Source organism: Aureococcus anophagefferens (genome assembly GCF_000186865.1).
Source record: "Aureococcus anophagefferens unplaced genomic scaffold AURANscaffold_28, whole genome shotgun sequence".
Lineage (NCBI taxonomy): Eukaryota > Pelagophyceae > Pelagomonadales > Pelagomonadaceae > Aureococcus > Aureococcus anophagefferens.
This window is the reverse complement of record NW_008705587.1, coordinates 237,224-260,598: the sequence shown is the minus strand read 5'-3', so window position 1 is coordinate 260,598 and position 23,375 is coordinate 237,224. Positions and strand designations below refer to the sequence as shown.

The following is a 23,375-nucleotide window of genomic DNA, read 5'->3' as shown; positions in this document are numbered from 1 at the left end:
CTTCTGCGCCTTGGCGTGCGCGAGCACCTCCTTCGCGCGCGCCTCGCACTCCAACGCCTTCTCGACGCGCGCGAGCCGCGTCTCCGCGCGGTGCACGCGGTCCGTGAGCTTGGCGTTCTCCGCGTCGGCGGCGGCCAGGGTGCGCGTCGACGCCTCCAGGGCCTGCGCCTTGGCCGCGAGGTCGCGGCTCGCGGCCGTCCACGACCGTTTCGCGTCCTTGCTTTCGCCGCGGCGAAGCGCGCAATCTTCCGACGCCATGCGCCAGAGCTCCTCGCGCTCCCGCAGCTGCTCGAGGCGCAGGAGCCGCTCGACCTCCATGGCGCCGGCCATGCCCGCGTCCGCGCGCCGCGCGGCCTCGTGCGCCGCGGCCTCGCTTCGCCACTTCGCGCGGTCCTTGCGCGACTGCAGCTCCGCGGCCTCGGCCCTCGCGCAGCGCTCGGCGAGGTCGCGGTTCTCCTTCTCCAGGGTCCGCAGCTGCTCCTCCTTGGCGCCCCAGGCGCCCGCGAGCACGATGCGCCCGTCGCCCACGGGCTTGCGCATGGCCGTCTGGCGCCGGTCGGCGACGACGACGTTGGACCGCGACGCCAGGGGGAAGCGCCGCGGCTGCGTGTTGACGGCGGGGGCGTGCGCGCGCCTCGGGGGCAGGCCCACGTCCACGGGCGGCGGCGGCGGGGTCACTCCGGAGCGGCGCATAGCTGCCCAACGATGGAGTTCGAATTTTGCAACGGATGGGCTGCAAGGTGGATGCAAGCTGCGCAAGTTGCAGCTATAGCTAAGCTACCGTTTATTTCCTCGCCTCGGCTTGAGCCTATCAAAAGCCATTCTCGAGGTGGAAGTCCACTGTGCGCTTGTCGTGCTCCTGGCGAAGGCGCCCGAGCTCCAGTAAGAGCTCGTCTTGCTCCCGGCGACCGCGCTCGTACTCATAGCCGTCGCTTGCCGTGAGCTCCTCGAGAGCGATGCGCATCGCCCTCCCATAGTCTTCGACGCTGGCGTGTCGCCATCCAGTCGATCCGGAGACGTCTTGATGGCTCAGCGCGGCGGCCTCGCCGCCACCGCGCGCCGCCTCGTCGAGCTTGTCGAGGAGTCCGAGGACGTACAAAGCGCCGCTGGGGTCAGGATTCCGAAGAATTGTTCCTAGGTCGTCGATGCGGTCCTCGATGATCTTCATCGACGCCTCTGATGCCGCCGTCGCCGCGTCGTACTTCGCCTTCCTCCCGAGCAGCGTCTCGTCGTTCGCCTCCGCGCCGCGATGTGGATGTGTATCCAAGGCTTCTATCTCCGTATCCATGGCTTCTATCTCCGCACGCATCTGCTTATTTTGCGCACGCATCTGCTTCTTTTGCTCCTCGGCGACGGGCGTGTAGCCTTCGGGAAGAAATTTCAAAGCGCGCTCTCCAAAGTTGACGTCGACGACGCCCGCCTGCATCGACATCGCCGGATAATACGCGCTGTCGACGGAGATGGAGCGGAAGACGAACTTGTTGCATTCGCCGTTGACGGAGAAGCGGATCTCGCGGCCGTCGAGGTCGAGCATGCAGCCGACGGTGTCGCCGGCCGACATGGGTGACTCTTCGGCCCATTCCTGGGACTCGTGCAGGTAAAAGCCTCCGAAGCCGGCGTACGCGTAGGAGAAACGGTCCTCGCCGCAGCCGTACCGCCCGCCCCCGTCCGGCTGCAAATGTTCCCAGCCGCGCCGGGCCCAGCCGAACGCGAGCGCGAGCGCGGGAGCGACGAACTGCGGATGATGGCCCGCCTCCGTGACCTCGATCTCGTAGAACCATTTGCCGCTCGTCAGCGCAACCTTCGGGAGCCCGACCGTCGCCACGATTCTTTCTTCTTCTGGCACGTCGTCCATCGGCGGATCCATGCACCACTGGCTGTCCTCGCAACGGCGCCGACCGGTGCAAGGGAAGATCCACGACAAAGACGATGAGAGCCCGAGACGCGACGTAGACTCGCAAAAAAAAGCAACCTCAAAGTCGTAGCGATTTCTGTCGTTGGCCTCCTTCGCCTCGTAGATTCGTTTCTGCTCCGGCGTCAAGGTTCGAAATAACTTGCCGAGAAAAAGGCCTGTGGGAAGGCATCATCGCGCGTAAAAACAGCTCCAGGACGCCGCCGCGCGCCGATCTCGCCGGGAGACATGCCATCCTTCTCCAACCGCGGGCGTTCCGCCATGGCCATAAAGATGCTCGCCTTCCGCGGCCGCTTGAGAGCGCTGACCTCCTTGTGCGCGATCTCCGCGGCCAGGCGTAGGTTTCTAGACCGGATCATCTTCCTGATCTCGTCCCCGAATTCTTCCTCCAGCCGCTCGCCTTGGTCAGTTTGCCTCAAGTGGTACGCAATGGCCTTCAACAAGGTCTCTCCCTTATGACTGCCTTCTTGAAGCGCTCGATCTGAGAAAGCGGTATGAGGAACCTTCTGCCACGGCTCGCTCTCGAGGATCGCTGCCACGGCTCGCTCCACCACGGCTTGCGTCAACGCCGTCGGCTCCCACCCGATCTTAATCATCGCATCGTGGAGGGCATCGTAGAAGACGACATCAACGGTCTCCTTTACCTCCGCGCCTTCGTCCTGCTCTCTGAGTCTGAGCACCACACCATGCAGCACGATGTCCGCGAAGCTATGAGTTTCATGGAAAAACAGCTTCTTGAAATTGCTCCGCGAGGCCAACTCGCGCACGACGTCGTCCACCGCGCGCCTCACGATCGGGGCGCTCAAAGCCACCGCGCCGTTGCCTCGGCGGAGCGCCATCTCGCGCCCCACCTTTGGCGGCTCTCCGCGTCTGCTCAAGCCATGCTGCCGGGCTGCTTCGCTGCAAGGATCTTGCAAGGTCGACCCAGCATCGCCGCCGCCGAGAGGCGGCATGGCCTCTTGGAAGGCCGCCAAGGAAGCCGCAGTCGCCAACCATGACGGCTCGAGCGTACTCGACGTGCTCACGATCTCCGCCGTCGCGCCGCTGTGCTTCGGCCTGCGGCTCGAGCTCGCGCGGCGCGGCTGGTCCGGCGCGCTGCTCGACGTCGCCGTCGTCGTCGCGCCGCTGGCCTTCGTGCTCACGACGGGCTGCGACGCCGCGCTCGCCGTCGCCTGTGCCGCCGGCGCGTGCCTCGCGGTCGCCGCGCGCGGCGCGCCGCCGCCGCGCGCGGCGGGCGACCCGGCCGCGGACGTGCGGCTCTTCCGCTGCGGCCAGGCGCTCGCGACGTCCGTGTGCATCCTGGCCGTCGACTTCCCCGCGTTCCCGCGGCGCTTCTGCAAGACGGAGACCTTCGGCGTGTCCCTCATGGACGCGGGCGCGGGCTCCTTCGCCTTCGGCAACGGCCTCGCGAGCCGCGCGGCGCGGGGCCGGCCGCCGTCGCTCCGGCGCGCGGCGCCGCTCGCGGCGCTCGCGGTCCTGCGCGCGGGCGCCGTCTGGGCCTGCGGCTACCCCGAGCACGTCACGGAGTACGGCGCGCACTGGAACTTCTTCGCGACGGCCGCCGCCGTCGACGTCGCGGGCGCGGTCTCGGGACGCGCGCCGCCGGCCGCCGCGGCCGCGGTCTGCGCCGCGGCCGCGGCCGCCGTCGCGGCGCGCGCCGGGCCCTGGGTCCTCTCGGACGCGCCGCGGGATTCGCTGCTCGCCGCGAACCGCGAGGGCCTCGCGAGCCTGCCGGGCTACGCGTGCCTGCACTTTTCCGCCGTCGCGCTCAAACCGACGGTCGACGCGTTCCTGCGCCGCCGCGACTGGCCCGGCCTCGCGGCGCTGAGCGGCGCCTGTTTCGCCGCGGCGGCGGCGCTCGGCCCGCCGTCGCGGCGCCTCGCGAATCCGGCCTACTGCGCCGTCACCGTCGGCCTCAACGTCGCGCTGCTCGCGGCGTTCGCGCGGTGCAACCGCGGCGTCGCGGACGGCCGGTCGCCGCTCCTCGCCGCCGTCGACGGCGACCTGCTCGCCTGGTTCCTCGTCGCCAACGCGACCTGCGGCCTGCTGAACCTGGCCGTGGACACGCTCGCCGTCGAGTCGGGCGTCGTCGCCGTCCTTTGCGCGCGGAGCCTCTGCGACTACGGCGCGGCGCGCGTCGTCGCGCCCTTGAGACGTAAGCGGCAATCCCTTTAGACGTCGCTCATGGCCTTGTCCGCCTCTTCGAGCTCCGAGAGGAGCGCGTGGTGCTTCGGGTTCGCGCGGAGCGCGGGGTAGACGTGGTCCCGCAACAGCGCCGGCTCGTCCGCGAGCGACGCCGCGAGGCGGCGGAGGCGGTTCGCGTCGTCGGACGACGCGAGGCAGGCGGCGTAGGCGTCGAGCCAGCGCGCCCGCGCGGCGGCGGCGCCGAAGCGCGTCGCGCACGCCAATCTTTCCTCGAGCGCGGCCTTGGCGCCTGTGCCGGAGACAACCGCTGGTTTGGGACGTCCCGACCAAACTTCCGAATTCTCGAGCTCGGCCACATCGAAGTCGATTCGGCCGATTTTTGGACGGATCGATTGCTCTCGTCGAGTCCTTTTTGAACAGTGAAAAAAGTAGGTCGAAACCGTTCGGATACATGAATGTTGAACCCGGATTGGCGCCGTCGCCGTCGGGCGCCGCGGCTAACAACGCGGCCGCGGACGTCGCGGCCGCCGCGCCGTCGGCCGCCGCGGCGAGGAGCGCATCCCCGGGCGTCGTCGACGTCGCGGCGCGGTCGTCGGGCAGCGCCGTCGACGTCGCGTCCGCGAGCTTGACCCACGCCGCCGCGCGCGCGTCCCAGGCCACCGCCGCGACGGGCCCCTCGGCCGCAAAGGCCGCGCCCGCGTTGCGCAGCTTGAGCGTCGGCACGCCCGCGGCGCCGATGGCGCAGCCCAGCACCTTGCCGCCCGTCGACGCGCGGAGCGGCGCCGCGGCCGACGCGACGGCGGCCGACGCGAGCCGCCCGCCCGTCCGCCTCCACGCGCGGACCGCCGCGTCGCCGCAGACGACCGCGACGTGGCCGCCGCCGCAGGCGACGTGCGCCGCCGGCGCCGGCAGGAGCAGGACCGGCGCCAACAGCGCGCCGCTCGCCGCGCAGAGGCAGTGGAGCGCGCCGCGGTCCGTGGCGACGAAGACCGCGCCGTCGCCGCCCGCGACGGCGACGGCCGCGCCGGCCACCACCGCCTCCCAGGCCGCGGCGTCGCCGCGGCTCGCGACGACGCGGCAGCGGCTCGTCCCGCCGGCCTTCTCCGGCGCCGCGGCCACCCGCAACCCGCCGCCGACGTCGCGCGACACGACGCCGCCGCGCGGCGCGGGCGCGGCGACGAGGTCGTCGGGCGGCGGCGCGCGCGGCGCGACCGCGGGCGCGGGCGCCGCGGGCGCCGCGGGTGGCGCGGCGGCGACGGCGCGCGGCGCCAGGGCCGCCGCCGGCGCGGCGCCGCCGAGGGCCACGGGCGCGATGCGCTTCTTCTTCTTCGCCGGGCCGGCGGCCGCGCCGTTCCGTCCGTGCTTCGGCCGCGCCTGGAGGATCGTCACCGCCGGCGCGGCGGCCGCCGCGGGCCGAGCCAGGGCGACGGTCTTCGCCGCGGCCGCCGGCGACGGCAGCGTCGGGTTCGGCAGCGCGATCTCCTCGCCGCCCGCGGCGCGGAACGTGTCGGCGAGGTACGCCGCGGCCGCGTCCGCGGACAGCGCCTCGCCCAGATCCGCGCCGACGTCGAAGCGGAAGGCGCAGGTGGACCCGTCGTGGGACGCGGCCACGAGCAAGGACCCGTCGCGGCTCCAGGCGAGGTCGGACACCGCGCCCGAGAAGCAGTCGCGGAAGACGACGACCGGCCGGGCCTTGGACGACGTCCAGACGGAAATCGTCGCGTCCTGGCCGCCGATGGCGACGACGGACCGCGGCGGCGCCCGGCCGCCCGTGTCGTCGTCGACGAAGAGCGCGGGGCAGAACTTGACGACCGTGACCGGGTGCTTGTGGCCGACGAGATCCGCGACGCCGTCCCACGAACCCCTCGCGACGACCGCGGCGCACGCCTGCATGGACTTGGCCGCGTTGGGCACGCCGAGCGACGCGCCGTCGGGCGCCCAGGACAACCGCTGGAAGAAGGTCTGGGACGTGACGCCCGCGAAGGGCTTCTCGATGGTCGCCTCGACGCGCCAGTCGCCCGACGCGCGCCACACGAGCACGCGCCGGTCCTCCGACGCGGACGCGAGGAAGCGGCCCGTCGGGTCCCAGGCGACGCCCTTGACCCAGTTCGCGTGGCCCCGGAGCGTGCGCAGGGGCGCCATGAGCAGCGCCAGGTTCCGCGCGTCCCAGACGCAGACGCTGTTGTCGATGGAGCACGACGCGATCATCGCGTCGTCCGCGGACCACGCGACGTCCAGCACGTCGGCGCCGTGGCCCCGCAGCGTCGCGGCGCGCGCCCAGGCGCCGCCCGCGCGCGGCTCCCAGACGAAGACGAACGTGTCGTCGCTGCCCGACGCGAGCCGATGCCCGGCGCCCGACCACCGCACCGACGTCACGACCGCCGTGTGCTTGGCCAGCGTCGCGGCCAGCGCCGCCTCGGGCACGGCCTCGGGCGCGTCGTTGCCGCCCCCGGCGAAGACGACGCCGCAGGACCAGAGCCGCACGAGCGAGTCGCCGCCGCACGTCGCGAGCGTGTCGCCGCCCGGCGACAGGTCCAGCGAGTAGACCGCCGACGCCGTGCCCTCGGCCTCGTGCAGGTTGAAGTGGCGGAAGCACCGCATCTCGTTTCTGCCGTCGCGGCGCGCGGCGCGGGTCTCGTTGCGCGTCGAGCAATGTACTAGGCCACAGTGGGTTTGGCGCCCATACGATTCAAGATCTCGGCGACGCCATTGGAGAGGTTTGCGCTCCTGTGCACGAGCGGCCGCGGTGGCGCGCCCGGCAGCGCCGATGGTTAGGCAGCCCGAGCCATCAGACCAGCGCCGGACGATGGGCGCGGGCGGATAGGATAGGACAAGACATCAGCCGATCGCCTGCGGCCCCAAACACACATTAAAGCATGCTGGCCCGCACGCAGTCGGCGGGGACGTTGGAGCTGTCGCAGTCCGAGGGCAGCGACGGCGGGGACGACTGCGACGGCTTCGGGACGGCGAACAAGAAGCTCTCGGAGAAGGCCATCGAGCTCCGGCGGCGCGTCGAGGAGCGGCGCACGGAGCGCAAGGCCGCGCTCGTCAAGGCGGGAGAGATGGTGCTCTACAACCAAAAACGCGCCGTCGCGCGGACCCTCGAAAAGCACGCGACGCGCCAGGGCGAGGAGCGGCTCTGGGGCGCGGAGGCGCTGGGCGACCACATGCAGCTCTACGCCCGCGCGGACCAGCAGTTCGCGATCCGCGAGGGCGGCGACCACCTCGCGCGCGATTTGCGGCGGTCGATCGTCGGCGCGCGCGAGCACCGGGACAAGCTCAAGCACCTCGAGGACCGCGTGCGGAAGATGCGCGACGACGTCAACGGCACGCTGCGGTCCCACGCCGACGCGGAGGTCGACAAGATGACCAAGGACGCGCGCGACGACGCGAAGATGCTGGGGTTGAAGGACCTCTTCGCGACGTGCGACAAGTGCCGGAGCCGCGTGCTCCGCGCGCAGCTCGCGGGCCACCTGCTGGTGTGCGCGGGCGCGCCCATGGAGGCCGAGGGCTCGTCGGAGGACGAGGCCGTCTACGACCCCAAGGTCGAGCGCATCGCGTGCGTCGTCTGCGGCTCGCTCAAGACGAAGGAGAAGCTCCGGGGCCACGTCGAGCGCTGCAAGGTCCGCCGCAAGTACCAGAGCGACCGCAAGCAGGCCAAAAAGTCCGTGGCCATGAAGCCCCAGCCGCCGCGCGACCTGCGCATCGGCAAGATCACGCCGACGCAGATCGAGCTCAAGTGGGCGCCGCCGATCCTCGACGGCGGCGCGACGGTCTACGAGTACGAGGTCGTCTTCAGCATCACCAAGGTGACCCAGATCGGCAAGAAGGTCACGAAGACCGTGAGCCAGCTGCCGCCCATCCTCACGTCCTGCTTCGCGTACGTCGAGCCCGTCGCCGACCGTGCCGGAAACAACCAGCGAGCTGGGACGTCGGGGCCGAACTTCAAACCTCTCTCGCTCGGCCAAATCGAAGTCGATTCGGGTGATTCTTGGACGAATCGATTGGTCTCCTCGAGTTCCCGAAGCAGGGCCGAAAAAGCTTGCGTCGAAACCGTCGAATACACTCACATTGAAAGTCGGGTTGAAGATTTTGCACGCAGGTCGCCGAGTACGGCCACACGCTCACGGAGCTCCGCGCGTCGACGGAGTACTCGGAGTTCGCCGTGCGCTGCAAGAATTCCATCGGCTGGAGCGAGCGCTGCGAGCCCCTCATGGCCTACTCGACGAAGGAGGCCGTGGCGCCGGGCAAGCCGCTCTACCTCGACGCGGGCGCGCCGACGGCGAACTCGTTCCAGCTCCGCTGGTCGCCGCCGCTCCGCGACGGCGGCGCCGAGATCGTCGACTACCTGATCCACTACGTCGAGGTGCGCCACCTGACGCACAACGAGTGGGTCGCGGAGTTCAAGAAGGACGACACGAAGGGCGCGGGCCGCGCGATGGCGTCGCAGTCGAAGACCAAGGGCGGCAACACGACGGACGAGAAGCACGAGGTCAAGACCGTCGTCAATCTGCGGGTCGGCGGCCCCCAGTGCGAGTTCAAGCTGCGGGACCTCCGGGGCGAGACGGACTACGTCAACATCGAAGTCCGCGCGAAGAACAAGGCCGGCCAGGAGGGCGACGCGGAGAAGATCGACAAGGTGACGACGCTGCCGCCGTCCATGCGCGAGCTCCTCATCAAGGAGCTCAAGCGCGCCGAGGCCGTCGAGGGCGACTTCGTGGACACGGACTTCTACCAGGGCTTCTTGCAGCGCGAGTACAAGCGCGACTACGTCGCGCGGCTCAAGGCCGACCTCGCGGAGGCCTACCAGATGGAGAAGGACATCGCCGTGCGCGACGAGGCCTCGGAGGAGCTCGCCAAGCGGCGCTGGGCCGCGTCCAAGTCCATCGTCGGGTCCGCTCGAATGTTCGCCATGGTCGACGAGCCGCCCGAGGAGCTCTCCGAGGAGGCGCAGATGGAGAAGGCCGTGCCCGAGTACAAGCGCAAGCGCACCCAGTTCGAGCACCGCCTCAAGCAGCTGGAAAAGCAGATCGAGAAGGCCGAGGCGGACCAGCTCAAGTGCTTCGCGGACCGGGCCGCGCTGACGCGGGCCATGGCGGACCAGCAGGAGCGCGTCTTGGAAGTCCGCGCGGAGATCGACCGCGTCGCCGGCGTCAAGGCGCCCTACATCAATTCCTCCGTGATCCACGGCAGCGTGCAGCGCTTCACGAAGCCGCAGCTGCAGCGCGACCTCCAGATCGAGATGGAGAAGTGCCTCGGCGAGATCGCCGACAGCAAGCGCAAGGTGCAGATCCTGGACAAGAACCGCATCCGCGCCCAGAAGACGGCGGACCAGAAGAAGACGGAGCTCCACGACCGCCAGGCCCAGTTCGTCAACGTCCGCGCGGACGTGCGGCGGCAGACGCGCGTGACGCGGCTCCAGTCCAGGAAGCCGCGGCTCACGCCCAAGGAGCGCGCGGAGCGGCGCATCGCGCTCATGCAGAAGTACGTCGAGCTCTGGCAGGACTTCCGCGCGGACCGGCGCCACGCGCGCGGCGTCGCGCTCCGCGTCTTCGTCGCGTGCGCGCGGCGCTACCTCATCGCCGCCGTGCACCGCCTGCGCTACGGCGTCTTCCTCGTCTTCGAGGTCGACGCGGCCAAGGTCGCCGGGCGCATCGTGGGCAAGGGCGGCCGCCTGCTGAAGCTGTCGGCGGAGCGACGCGAGGAGAACATCGCGGACGCGCGCGCGGCGCTCCGCGAGCTCAGCGAGCTCCGGGGCGCCGCGGACCAGCTCGCCTACTCGCGGAAGCAGCTCAAGACGTGGCAGGAGGGCAACCGGCGCGCCTACGAGACGTCCGAGCTCCACGCGCCCGTCGGCGGCGAGACCGTCGTCGTCATCCCGCCGGAGGAGACCGGGCTCGACCCCGTCAAGGAGGACGATTTGGAGGAGGACGAGGCGCCGCCGGAGGTCGCCTTCGTGCTCGAGGGCGACGGCTTCCGGCGCATGGGCCGCACGGACGAGGCGCTGGCCTGCTACGAGCGGGCCATCCGCGCGCTCTTCGACCGCGCGCGGCTCCGGGCCCACGGCCAGGTCGACGTCGCGGGCCTCGCGCGGGCCCAGGTCCGCATCGGCAACGCGCACTTCGACGCGGGCGACCACACGAAGGCGCTGACGGCGCTGGACCGCGCGGGCGACCTCGTCCGCGAGCTCGCCGGGGGCCTCGACGCGGCCCAGTCCATCGACCGCAAGGCGGGCACGGACGACGCGGCTTTGGTGCTCCTGGAGCGCCTCGACCCGAAGAAGGCGCGCTTCGTCTGCCTGCGGCTCCGGGGCCAGGTCGAGATGGGTTTAGGGCAGGCGCTGGTCGAGATCGCGGAGTACGACCAGGGCCAGACGGCGCTGGAGAAGGCGCGCGAGACCTACGCGGTGCTCGGCGACGTGCGCATGCGCGCCGAGGTGTCGCGCGCGCTCGCCGAGTGCGCGCGGCGCCAGCACCTCCGCGAGGACGTCATCGCGAGCCACGAGGCCGCGGCGTCCGAGGTCGACGAGGAGGTCGCGCTCCGCCTCAAGGAGGGCGCGGGCAAGCTGCTGCGCATGAAGGAGCGCCTCTTCTCCACGTCCGCGAAGCAGGGCAAGGTCACGCCGCTGAAGCGCCAGTCCGCGCGCGCGTTACGGTTAGTCAACGAGCAGCAGGCGTACAAGGACCGCATCGTCCAGTGCAAGGAGGAGCGCGGCGAGCAGGAGAAGACGACGGCCAAGGTCGAGCAGCTCCGGGAGCGCATCGACGCCCAGCTCAAAGAAGCCAAAACGTCGGACAAGGACGAGATGTCGTCGACGCTCGTCCACGGCCGCGAGCAGATCTTCGAGATCGAGGAGCTCAAGGTGCGCCTCACGGAGCGCCTCGCCGAGGTCACGAAGGAGGTCGAGGCGTCCTTCGCCGAGGAGCGGGCCATCGACGCGCGCATCGCCAACTACCTCGACGACATCGTGGTCGCGCAGCAGGAGTACGACGTCGAGGCGGGCGCGCTCATGCTCAGCGTGCTCCAAAAATCCAAACTGCGCTTCATCGCCTTCAACCCGGCCAACGCCGCGGGCAACGAGGTCCTCGGGTCCGCGTCGGGCGGCGTCGCCATGTGCGTCGCGGCCGAGGGCAAGTCCGTGTCCGTCTTCAATTTGAGGACGGGCGTGCTCCGCCGCGTCTTCACGGGCGACGAGGAGGGCCGCCACCTCGGCGCGCCCGTGGGCCACACGTCCCTCGTGTCGGCGCTCCACTTCTCCGGCGAGCGCGTCTACACGGGCGGCATGGACTGCCGCATCTTCGTCTGGGACGTGAGCGAGGGCAGCCTCGCGCGCGTCATCAAGGCTAACGACGACGCGCTGCGCAAGGAGGAGCTCACGGAGGAGCAGCAGCGGGGCATGGACGGCAAGCCCGTCATGTGCCTCGAGGGCCACGAGGCCACCGTGACGGCCGTCGCCGTCGACTCGCTCAAGATCGTCTCGGGAGGCGCGGACACGAAGATGATGCTCTGGGCCCGCGCGACGGGCGAGCGGCTCCGCGTGCTCCACGGCCACAGCCGCTCCGTCGTCTGCCTCAACGTGGGGCCCACGTGGGTCGCGTCCGGCGGCCAGGAGTCCGAGGCGCGCATCTGGTCCCTGCCCAAGGAGGCGGACCCGTCCGCGTCCGTCGGCCACGAGCGGTCGCGCGTCAAGGCCGAGGAGGCCCTCAAGCGCGGCCAGGTGCGCTGCCGCAAGCGCCTCAGCGCCGGCGGCGCGGGGCTGACGGCCGTCAAGTACGGCAGCCTCGAGCTCATCGCGGGCCTCGCGGACGGCCACATCATCGTCTGGTGGCTCCAGACGGGCGACATCCTGCAGCGGTCCAAGGCCCACGACGGCCCCGTCTTCGACCTCCAGTTCGACGCGACGCGCGTCGTCTCCGCCGGCGGCGACGCGCTCGTCGTCGTCACGGACGTGACGACGGGCGAGCAGATCCAGAGCTTGCGGGGCCACGACGGCCCCGTGATCCAGCTCCAGTTCGACACGTCGAAGATCCTGAGCGCGGGCGTCGACAACACGCTGCGCCAGTGGACCTGGGCGACGGACGCGGACAAGGGCAAGCCGAGCGACAAGTACCACGTCTACGACGCGGGCGACACCTTGGTCCAGATCGCGCGCAAGTACAACGTCTCCATCCCCGACATCGTCCGCTGGAACGCCATCGAGGACGTGCGCAAGCTCTACGCGGGCACGCGCCTCATCGTCGCGCCGGGCAACCCCGACGAGCCCACGGAGCCCGAGCGGGCCGCGGCGAAACGCGCGGAGCAGAAGAAGCGGCGCAACGCGGAGGTCGCGGACGCGGCGCAGCAGCGCGGCGGCGCGGCGAAGAAGGACGACGAGGTGCTGGCGAAAATCGCCGAGCGGGAGAAGCGGGAGAAGGGCGAGGACAAGCCCTTCGAGCCGCGGAAGACGCTCCGGGACCTGCAGTACGTCGACAAGGCGTCGATCTCGTCGCGCTTCGCGGCGTCCATGGAGCCCACGGCGCTGGACCTGGACGCCATCCGGCTGCGGAAGGAGGCGAGCGACGCGGCGACGGCGGCGAAGCGCAACGCGCTGGGCACGCGGATCCGCGAGGCCATCGAGAACAGCATCGACCCCTTCGGCGACGTCGCCGCCGCGCGGCAGAAGCGCGTCGACGAGGAGAATTTGGCCCGGGAGCGCAGCGAGCGCGAGGAGGCCCTCGCCCAGGCGCCCCAGGGCGGCCAGGGGTCGCCGTCGAAGCGCGCGGCGGCGCCGAAGACGCGCGCGGAGAAGGAGGCCTTGGCGAATGCCGCGTTCGTCTTCGAGTCCGTGCTCCTGCCCACGCTGTTGGCCGAGGAGTGCTACCAGCTCGCGGAGGCGGGCCTGCAGAAGATGACCTGGAACGAGTCGCTCGCGGGGCGGCTCTGCGAGACCATCGAGGACGGGCCCATGGACTACGACGCGCTCGAGCTGCTGCTCGCGCAGGAGCGCATGAAGGCCGCGCGGTTGCACGCGGCGGAGGTCCGCAAGAACCTGGAGCACGCGGCCCTCGCGGACCGCAGCGGCGCGGCCGGCGGCGGCGGCATCGGCGCGGCGCTCGGCGGCATCGGCGGCATCGCCATGGCGGCGAGCTCCGGATCCGTCAAGAAGGACGACACGCCGAAGAAGGACGACGACGACTACTCCGTCCCGGACTCGCAGCAGGACATCTCCACGGTCGTCTCGTCCCACTACTCCGACTTCCCCGACGGCGGCAGCGACGACGGGGGAGCGGGGGGGTAAGGGTTGTGAGGGAGGGGAAGGTCCGCGCGGCGGCGGAGAGGTGAACATGCCGCCAAGCGGCCAGCGGCAGATGGGCGGGGCCAAGCCCGGGCCGGGAATGCCTCAACGATGCTTCATGCAAATGGGTGAAGTAGCTGGCGCGAGCACTTCCGTGGCGGCACGAGGCCTGCAGGCGGCTTCTCGAGCAGGCCGCGCATCGTCGTACCCCCGGCGACAAATCGCGGCCCACCCGGCGCGGCGCAGCACGATGGCGCGCGCCCTGGCGCTCCTCGGCTGCCTCTTTTTCCGCCCCGGCGCCCCCCTCGTCCCCGGCGCGCGCCGTCCCCGGACTTCGCGCGCCTCCGTCGCCGCGGCGCCGGAGGACGGGCCGGAGGACGCCCCCCCGTTCGACGGCGCGGCGGACGCCTACGCCGGCGACGCCGACGCGCGGCCGCGGCGGCGGGTGAGCCGGCTGTCGGTGTCGAAGCGGCTCGAGGCGATCCGGTCGCGCGAGGCCGCGCCGCCGCTCGCCGCGCTCGGCGAGCTCGCGCAGGACGGGTCGGACTACGTGCGCACGCTCAACAGCGAGATCTGGGGCGGCGTCACGGAGACCGTGGAGGCCCTCGAGCCCCTCGCGAAGGAGGGCTTCCGCGCGGCGCGGCGGAGCGAGCGCGACCTCGTCGGGCGCCTCCACGACGCGTCGAGCGAGTTCCTGCAGTGGTGCAGCTTCATGACGCGCGCGAACACGTTGGGCCTCACGGAGGACCTCGACGTCTCCGAGCAGCTCGCGGACCGCGTCCGCCACAGCGTCAACGTCGCCGCGGGCCGGTCCGAGCCGCAGCCGCTGCTCCGCGACGACCCGCGCTTCCAGGACGACGCCGACGACCGCTACGCCGACGACGCGCTCCGCGACGACTGGGCCGCGATCCACCTCGAGGCCGGAAACGACGACGCGGCGCTCTTCGACGACGACGACGACGACGACGACGACGCGGCGCCGTGGCCGCCGGCGGCCGCGTGGGTGGACGACAACGACGTCGACGTCGTCTCCGTCGGCGCCTCCGAGTGGGAGGAGATCACGGCGACGGCCTTCGAGGTCGACACGCAGGTCATCGAGGACACGGTCCTCAAGGGCCGGTGGAGCGTCAAGAACGGCCGGACCGTCTTCGAGCGCGACGACGACGCCGCCGCCTAGGGGGCGGTAACTGCTCGTCTTGTAGCCCTGTTTCGATGGGTGTGGGAGGTCCTCGCGGACGGTGGCGGCGTTCATGTCAGTATGAACATGGCTGTAGCCTGAGTCTGGACAACTGGAGACGCCGGCTCGTCGCGGACCTCGCGGGCCGATGGTACGGCGAGAGAGGTCGGACCGTCGTCGAGCGCGGCGACGCCGCCGGCGCCGCCCCTGGCGTACGCCAGGGCGGCCCAGTGCGGTGTTGTCGGAACGGGGTTTTGGCTTGATTGAAGTTCAAGTTGAGCTCAGCAAATGCGAGAGCTTCGGCGTGAGAGCTGCCATAGCACACCAGCTTCTTCGTCGTCCCGCGGTGCATGGTCGCAGTACATCCGGCACCGGCTTTCATGGCTCGGGACTACGACGAGGATGAGGACGACGAGGTCGCGCCGCTCGATCGGCTTTCGCAGCGCGTCGCCGCCAGCGTCGAGCGACTTGCCACTGGGTTGGAAGACAGAAGAAATCCTCGACCACTCCCGGGTCGGAGGACGGAACTAACCGTCAGCGCGCGACCGCCGACCCACGCCGCATGTAGGTCGCCGCCTACGAGACGGACGAGGACCACAGCATGCACACGACGGACCACGAGGACCACACGTTCTCGGGCATCATGTTCACGGTCGAGTGCCTCGACCGGGCGATCCAGACCGTCGTCGTCCGCGCGGTCCACGTCCGCGGCGAGCTCGGGCCCATGACGGTCTGGGTGCACCGGGGCCGGTGGCACGCGTCGCGCGGCGCGCGCGAGGACGAGAGCCTGTGGACCAAGGTCTTCGACGGCGTCCGCGAGCCGTCGCGGCGGTCGCCGGCGGCGCTCGAGCTCCGCGAGCCCGTCGCGCTCGCGCCCGGCGACGTCGTGAGCCTCTACGTCCACAGCCAGCTCCAGAGCGACACGGGCGTCGTCTACGACAACGCGCGGGGGGGCGCGGCGTCCGAGGACACCTACTTGAGGGTCGGCGCGGGCTGCGCGCACCTGTCGCCCGTGCCCTTCGCGGGCTACCACCCCTGGGGCGCGTGGCGGAACCGCCGGAGCTTCGTCGGCAAGCTCTCCTACGGCGTCAAGCACCTGCTCTGGCAGCCCGAGCCCGCGGTCCACGCGGCGTTCCCCGCGCCCTTCCGGTCCATGGTCATGGTCCTGCTCATGGCGCGGAACCGGCGCGACAACTACCTCGCGGACCTGCCCGAGGACATCCTCTTCTACATCCTCCACATGTGCAACTCCAAGTGGGCGCCGCCGCCGCCGAAGCCGGGCCTCGCGGCCGCGCTCGCGGCCGCGCCGCCCGCGGCGTTCGTCAAGAAGAAGAGCGCGTCCTTCGTCGCCTCCGTGCGCAAGTCCCTCGCCGCCCTCTTCGGCGGCCGCCGCTCCGCGCGCGCGACGGCGCCCGCCGCGGCGTCGACGGCCTAGACAAACCCCCTTTTTGTGTACCCCCCTACCGCGCGCTACGCCGCCGCGCGGCCTGGCGCGCGCGCCGGAGGCTCGGCGCGACGTCCGCGAGGAGCGCGGCCGTCCCCGCCGCGAGGTCCGCGAGGTCCGCGCGCCGGTCGCCGCGCGCGGGCGCCGTGTTCGCGCCGTGCTCCACGTGGAGGAAGAGGCCCGCGTCGTCGTCGACGTCGTGGGAGACGAGCTGGGCCGCGCAGCCGTCCTCGCCGCGGTCGAGCGGCGGGAAGGGCACGTCGACGTTCGCGCCGTGGACGAAGGTCTCCGCGCGGCCCGTCGCGGCTTTGAAGTCGACGCGCTCGAGCGTGCCGGAGCCTGCCGAAAAAAAACGCTCGACGATCGCGGGAGCCCCCCCAGGACGCCGGTCCCTCGCAGACGCGGTAGTTCGTCCAGCCCGAGAGGCTCACGAGGTCCGCGCCGCCGCCTGCGGAACGGCGCGTTTTTCGGGCGACGTTTCTTGACGCCGGCTTTTGTTGCCGAGCTCCGCCGCGGCGCAGTGCGGGACCATGGTCGCGAGGTAGTCCGGCCCGTAGACCTGGGCAGCAAAAGGGTGATTCAACGTCGCTTCAACGTGAGTGTTCCGCGCGCGAACGTTCAAGAAAAAGCATCCACGCTTCGAGACCGTTCCGAGAGATGATCGCTCGTCCAAAAATCAGCCGAAACGAGTGGAAACCGGCCGAGATAGGAGCCTTTGAAGTTGGGAATTTCGCTCTCTTTTGCTGCCCTGCCGTAGACGTTGTCGTCGTCGAAGTGGGCGACCACCGTCCCCCGCGCGAGGCCCAGGAGGAGGCGCCGCTTCGCGCCCAAAGTCACGTGCGTCGGCGCGTGGACGTAGCGCGCGTCGCCGGCGTCGCGGAGCGTCGGCGACGGCGCGCCGCCCGTGTCGTAGACGATGAGCTCCTTCGCCGGCCAGGTCTGCCGTCGGAAGCATTCCAGGAGCGCGCCGTGGAACGCGGCGCGCGAGCCCATCGTCGCGCAGACGACGCTCACGAGCGGCGGCGCCGCGGCCGGCGGCGGGTCCGGCGCGAGGCGGCACGCGCACGACGTCAGGCAGCGGCCGCGGCGGCGCTCGAGGTCGCGGAGCCGGCCCTGGGCCTCGCGCAGCGCCGGCGACGGCGGCTCGTAGGCCTGGGCGTAGGACGGCACGTCGAGGTGCGTGGCGGCGAGCACGCGCGACGCCGCGGCGGCGTTGGCGTCGCCGCGCCGCATGGCCTGGAACTCCTTGAAGGAGGCCATCGGACTGCGGCGGGCTGCCAAAGTAGTAGTCTACCGCGGGGCTGCCTGCGATCAGGGTGCTGCCGCGGGCTGTCGCGGTCTGCCAAGGTAGTCTACCGGGGCTGCTTGTGATCAGGGGACCATGCTGCTCCTGACGATGAGACACAACTTGAGCCTCAAGATGTGGCCGGCCCAATCGACGCCTTGGAAGAACTGCACGATTCACCCCCGGCGACCTGTGTTTTGGTGCCGATGTGTAACACATCGGGCCCATAACTCGGGCTGCGTCGCGCGCGCGGACGAGCCCTTTTGCCAGGCCCTGGACACCCTCTCGGGGCGGCCCTCCGCCGCAAGAACGGCGGAAATCGACTCGGGTGGCGCGTCGATGTCGTCGCTCAAAGACGCGATTCGGGGCCGATTTTTGCCCGGGACGACTTTTTGACCCTCTAGGGCTGCCCGCCGCGCGCCGCGGCGGCGCCAAACTCTGCCCGGGGTACCGCGACGGCCTCGGGAAGCTCTCAAGCGGGGCAAACGACGTCGATCGCGCCGAGAACGGCCGGGGGGTACTCGGGATTGCCCGAACCCCCGAAACGCGTCCACTCGAGTTCGCATCGATGACGGCGGTTCCATCGATCCCTGGCGGCTGCGGAGGCCGTCACCATCCACACCAAGACCTGCGAAGCTCTGGCTGCGACTCGGAGTCCCATCCAGGTCCCGCGCCACGTTGGCGTGCTCGGGCCGTTTTCGGCCCCGAGAGGCCATTTTTTCGTCGACGAGAAACCGCTGCGATTGTGCCATTTTTTTGTCTGGACCACCGAGTATGGTCATGGGGAGACGCGCGCGGGCCTTGAAAGCGCGAAAAACGACTCAAAAGTCGTCGCGTAAGGGCCAGTCCAGGGCTTGAAATCCGCCTCGAAAACCCTTAAATACCTCCCGAAACGCGCCAAAATGATGGAGCCCACACTAGCTGCGCTGCGTCAACCTGGGTCTGACCTAGGGTTCCCGCCCGGTGGTCTTGGTTTGCCGCCACACGCCCAGGACGTCGCGTAAGACGGCGCGCCCCATGCCCAAAACGCAGGTCGCCCTCGGCGTTTTGTGTAGAATGCTCGAAACGAGCGACAAGCAAGGTCCACTAACTTTGCATCGTCGCATTCTTCGCGTCGCCCGACTTCCTCGAGCGCTTGCACGTCGCGTCGCGCATCCGCATCCGCTTCCACCGCCGTCGCCCGCCGCGCACCCACGCCATGGCGTCGCTCGCCTCGAAGGCCGCGAACGAGGGCTTCGCGCCCCTGACGCGCCGGCGCAGCAGCTCCTTCCGCCAGAAGCAGGAGTCGAGCGAGTTCGGCGACAAGAGCCGCCAGCACTTCCTCAAGGAGCAGATCGTCAAGGGCCCGGAGCGCGCGCTGCCGCCGCAGGCGAGCGCCGGCGCGCGCGCGGCCGCGGCGTCGAACGCGCTCCACTACAGCCTCAAGGCGCGGATCCCCGAGGAGCTCGCGGCGACGCCCGGCGCCGGCGGCCAGCAGCTGCGGCGCGTCATGCTCCACGGCGCGACCATCGTCTTCGTGACGCCCGGCTACGCGGGCAAGCGCTTCATCTACGAGCGCGCGAGGGAGCTCGGCGTCCGGTCCGTCATCATCGACGAGCCCGGGAGCTGGGCCGAGGGCCTCGTGGGCGCGGGCGTCATCGCCAAGTTCCTGCCCCTGAACCTCGAGCGCGACTCCGAGGCCGTGCTCGCGGACTGCGTCTCCGCGGTCCGGGGCCTCGCGCGCGACGCGGAGGTGGGCATGCCCGCGGGCGTCTGCACGTTCTGCGAGCTCTCCGTGCCCCTCGTCGCGCGCCTCGCGGAGGCCCTGGGCCTGCCCGGCCCGTCGTCCAAGGCCGTGGACACGGCCCGCGACAAGCACAAGACGCGCGGCGCGATGCGCGCCGCGGGTCTACCGTCGCCCGAGTGCTTCAAGGTCGAGTGCGCGGACGACCTCGCCGCCGCGGCCCAAAAGGTCGGCTTCCCGGCGGTGCTCAAGCCCCTCAACGGCGCCGCGAGCCTCGGCGTCAAGAAGGTCGCGTCGGAAAACGAGCTGAAGCGGTCCTACGACGAGGTCCGCAAGGAGATGGACGAGACCGTCGTGACGTCGGGCGCTTTGGTGAAGAAGGACAAGGGCGCGGACTCGCCGCCGCCGGAGAAGGTCGACTTCCTCTTCGAGGAGTACCTCGACGGGCCCGAGGTCGACGTCGACGTCGTCATGGCCCGGGGGCGGCCCGCGTACGCCAAGGTCGTCGACAACGGGCCCACCGCGGAGCCGTACTTCGCGGAGACCTGGGGCCTCTGCCCGTCCCTGCTGAAAGAGGCGGACCAGGCGGCCCTGGAGCAATTGGCCGTGGACGCGCTCGCCGCCTGCGGCTTCGAGGTCGGCGTCTTCCACGTGGAGTGCAAGCTCACGAGCCGCGGGCCGCGTTTGATCGAGATCAACGCGCGCATGGGCGGCGGCCAGGTCCGCAAGACGCACCTGCTCTGCTCCGGCGTCGACCTCGTCGAGGAGACGCTCTTCACGGCCGTGGGCATCCCCTGCAACCCCCACGTCGTCCCGGGCAAGGCCGTCGCCTACACGTACGTCACGTCGCCCGAGAGCGGCGTCGCGGCGGGCGTCGCGGCGCAGGCCGCGGCCCTCGCGGCGTCCGACCCCCTCGTCGTCTACGCCAAGCCCCTCGTCGCCGACGGCGCGGCCGTCGTCGGCGCCAACGACGCGCTCCCGGACTGGATCCTCGACGTCATGACGACGCACGACGACCCCAAGGCCGCGCTCGACCACGTCCTCGGCCTCGCGACGACGCTCGACATGGCCAAGCTCGTCATCCACTAGGCTGCCCTTCCCCGCCCCCCTCCCCCTGTAATCACATAGCGGACCTCTCATCCCTTGTTACATGCACGTCGCGGACCTAGCGTCCCTCCGAGACTCCCTCGTCCTTCTTCGGCCGGCCCGGCCGCGCGCGCACGGCCGCGTCGACGGCGTCGTCGCCGCCCGCGTCCGCGGCGTCGACGAGCCCCCGCTCGTCGACGCCGCCCGCGTGGCCGCCGCGGGTCACGAGCGCGTGGAAGACGGCGCGGCCCCAGCCCGCGGGCGCGACGACGTCCCAGCCCGCCGCGAGCGGCGACGCGGAACGCGCGCGGACGACGACGACGGGCATGTCCAGGGGCGGCCGCCGCTCGGCGAGGCCGCGCTCGGCGTTGAGCACGTCGTCGCGCACGAGCCGCACGGCGTCCGTGCTCGCGGCGCGCGTCGCGGCGTCGAAGACGCCCGGATCCGGTGCCGCGGCCGCGGCGCGGTCGTCGCGCGGGTCCCGGACGCGGAGCGCGGCCCCGGCGTCGCCGTCCGTCAGGGACGCGCGGAGCGCCGCGTTGACGACGGCCGTCGCCTCGGCGCCGCGGACGAGGAGCCGCACGAGGCCGCCGGCCGCGGGGCCCGCGCGGTCGCCGAGCGCCGCCGCGGCCGCGGGCCGGTTGTCGCGCCGCGGGAAGATCCAGACCGCGTCGCCCGCGGCGACGACGAGCGACCGGCCGGAGCCCGGCGCGGAGGGCGCACCGGCGACCATGGCCGCGGCCGCCTCCGGCCCCGCGGCGGCGGCGACGGCGGCCCAGCGCGCCGCGCCGTCGCCTCTAACTTCGAGCGGCCGGTCGTAGGTGACGTCGAAGACCAGCGCCGCCGTCGCGAGCGACGTCCGCGCGGCCTTCAAGCCGCGGTCGCTCCGCCGCTGCGGCACGCGCCAGCCGTCCGCGTCGACCATGGCGAAGCGTTTCGCGTGGTAGAGGTGCGTCTCGAGGAGCCGATGCTTGTCGCCGTCCGCGTCCGCGTGCGCGTCGCGGCTCGCGAGCATGAGCGCCGCCTTGCGCCGCTGGCGGCGGCTCGGCGGCTTGGCCGGGTTCGCCGCGGGCACGAAGGGCTTGACGTGCGATCGGTTCTTTCGGCGCAGGTGGCGCACCTCGGGCGGCGCGTCCGCGAGGCTCGCCTCGAGCGCCTCGAGCTCGGGGAGGCGCGCGCGCGCGAAGTCGACGACGTTGACGACGGCGGACATGGCGTGTTGCGGCGGTGGCTCGCGACACGTTCTCAGCGCTGGTGCCAGCAACCTGCCTTCTCGACTTGGACCGAGCACACGCTGCGAGCCGGGGGTCTCCAGCCGCCCTCGTCGGCGCGCCGCGATGACCGGCGCCGCCGAGGCGCCGCCTCGCTCCGGATCGCTCCGGATCGCTCCGGATCGCCGCCGGGACCCCGGTGGCGCCGGCCCTGCCGCGACGCGTCGTAGATCGGGCGACGTAGTTCGCCGGCGGGCGCGTCGTAGTTCGGCGCGATGCACATGAGCTCAAGTTGGCGAAGAGGACGCTGCCGGCGGCCATGAGGAAGCCGATGCCCGTGCCGCCCCAGAACACCTTCTTGTACGAGAAGTGCGGGAGGCCCGACGCGTGCCAGAGGCACAGGAGGCCGGCGACGACGAAGACGATGGCCCAGAGCGTCGGCCCGTCGATACGCCAGGTCAGGCGGCGATCGCGGTCCGCGAGCTCGACGAGGAGTACGCGGAGCGCAGCAATGACCTCTGCGCGCGGTACGCCGACCGCATCGAGGACGCCGCGTACCACGCGTTGCTCGCCCGCTTCGACGTCCTCTGCGACGACGACGGCATCCGCGACGCCGGCGAGTTCCGGGACCTCCGGGTGGCCGCTGGAATTCGCAGCCAAGTACAACAAGGCGCATCCTAAGCTAGGCCTCCCCCCGACGCCACAGGCGCGGCCGGAGCGCAGCGGTCGCGTCCACGCCCGAACGGGACGCGCGAAGTCGAGGAACGCGCGAGGAAATTTAGTGCAACAACTTGATGCGAGCCGAAGTTGCCCGCCGACGCGATGCGCACAAGCGTCGCCGCGATCGCGCTGCTCTATGCCACAGCCGTTTCCGCCGAGCTCGTGCACGTCAGCGATGCCACCTGGAAGACCGAGGCCTCTGCTGCTTTAGGCGCCGCGCGGCCGGCCTGGGAGTCCGTCGTCATTGGCTGCGTGCTGAGAATCAAGTCGACGCAGCCGGCGAAGCTAGGTCTCCGGAACGCGCAGCCGGAGCGCGGCGACACGGACACCGTCCCGCGGCTCTGCCGCGTCGACGTCGGCGACGGCGGTCCGCCGCCGGGCGACGCGGCCGCGGTGCTCGCGCTCGTCGACTCCGTCGGCTACCTCGAGGCGCCCGGCAACTGGGAGGCCTTTCTGAACAAGGCGGCCTACTGCAAGGCCACGGGCCGCGCCTTCTACGCCTGGGTCGGCACGCTGCCGCGGGAGACGCTCGACGCGCGGCCGGGCGGCCTGCCGTGGACGACGTGCCGCGAGGCGCCCGGCAACACGTTGAACATCTACAAGGCCATCGCGCTCCTCGCCTTATTCCACGGGCCGGACCCGCCGAAGGCCGTGCTCTATCTCGACGCCGACGCCTGGTTCAGCGACGCGGCCTTCGACGGCGCGGCGACGCCCGAGCGCTACCTCGCTTTGTCGGAAGGCGCGGAGCTGTTGGGCAACCAGAACCGCGTCGGCGGGCCCAAGATCCCCATGAACGGCGGGCTGCTGATGGTGCGCAACTGGCCCTGGGCGTCCGAGTTTCTGGCGCTCTGGTGGCGGAGTCGGTGCGGCCCGCACGACCAGCTGCCGCTCTGGGCGACGCTCTTCGCGGCGTGGGCGAGGGACACGAACGGGCGCTACGCCGTCGACGCGTCCCTCTTCGAAGACTACGACGGCGCTCGAGGGGCCATCGGCGCGCTCCGCCGCGACGCGCCGGCGATCCGCGACGGCGCGCACATGGCCGGACCGTGGGACGGAGGCGACTTCGGGGACACGGGCATTCTCACCGTTCCCCTCGAATTGCCGAAGGTCCTCATCCTCCCGTCGGCGCCCGTGGCGGACGCCGCGGGCTCCCTCCCGGCCGTGCGCTCCGACGTCGACGAGACGCGCGGCACCTTTGCGTGCCACACGCGGCCGGGCAAGCGCGAGGCGGGCGACCAGTGCGCCGGCGATGCCATCTGCGCCGGCGGCAAGTGCGCCGGTTTTCTCGGCGACCCCATGGCGCGCGGGGGCTTCCATCTCGGCGCGGCGTCGGTCATCGCGGTCGCGTTCGCAGCGCCGTTCCTCTGGGCGCTGCGGCGGCGGCCGGGCCTGCTCCGG

At 71.3% G+C, this 23,375-nt stretch overlaps 3 protein-coding genes across 3 annotated transcripts; 2 read left to right on the top strand and 1 right to left on the bottom strand.

Annotated features, from left to right (window-relative positions):
* Window positions 1–5,587: 5,587 nt before the first annotated feature.
* Window positions 5,588–6,448, bottom strand: AURANDRAFT_11611 (hypothetical protein; the record flags this gene model as incomplete). Its single annotated transcript, XM_009042165.1, has 1 exon — window positions 5,588–6,448. A coding segment is annotated over one exon (861 nt), but the record flags the coding sequence as incomplete, so codon positions are not given.
* Window positions 6,449–11,453: 5,005 nt separating this feature from the next.
* AURANDRAFT_31844 (hypothetical protein) lies at window positions 11,454–12,122 on the top strand (the record flags this gene model as incomplete). The annotated part of the gene is made up of 1 exon (XM_009042207.1): window positions 11,454–12,122. A coding segment is annotated over one exon (669 nt), but the record flags the coding sequence as incomplete, so codon positions are not given.
* A 6,853-nt stretch (window positions 12,123–18,975) lies between these two features.
* On the top strand, window positions 18,976–20,049 carry AURANDRAFT_31774 (hypothetical protein; the record flags this gene model as incomplete). Its single annotated transcript, XM_009042208.1, has 2 exons — window positions 18,976–19,311; window positions 19,375–20,049. The coding sequence occupies 2 exons, from the start codon at window positions 18,976–18,978 to the stop codon at window positions 20,047–20,049; spliced, it is 1,011 nt and encodes a 336-aa protein (XP_009040456.1).
* Between the last annotated feature and the right edge of the window lie 3,326 nt (window positions 20,050–23,375).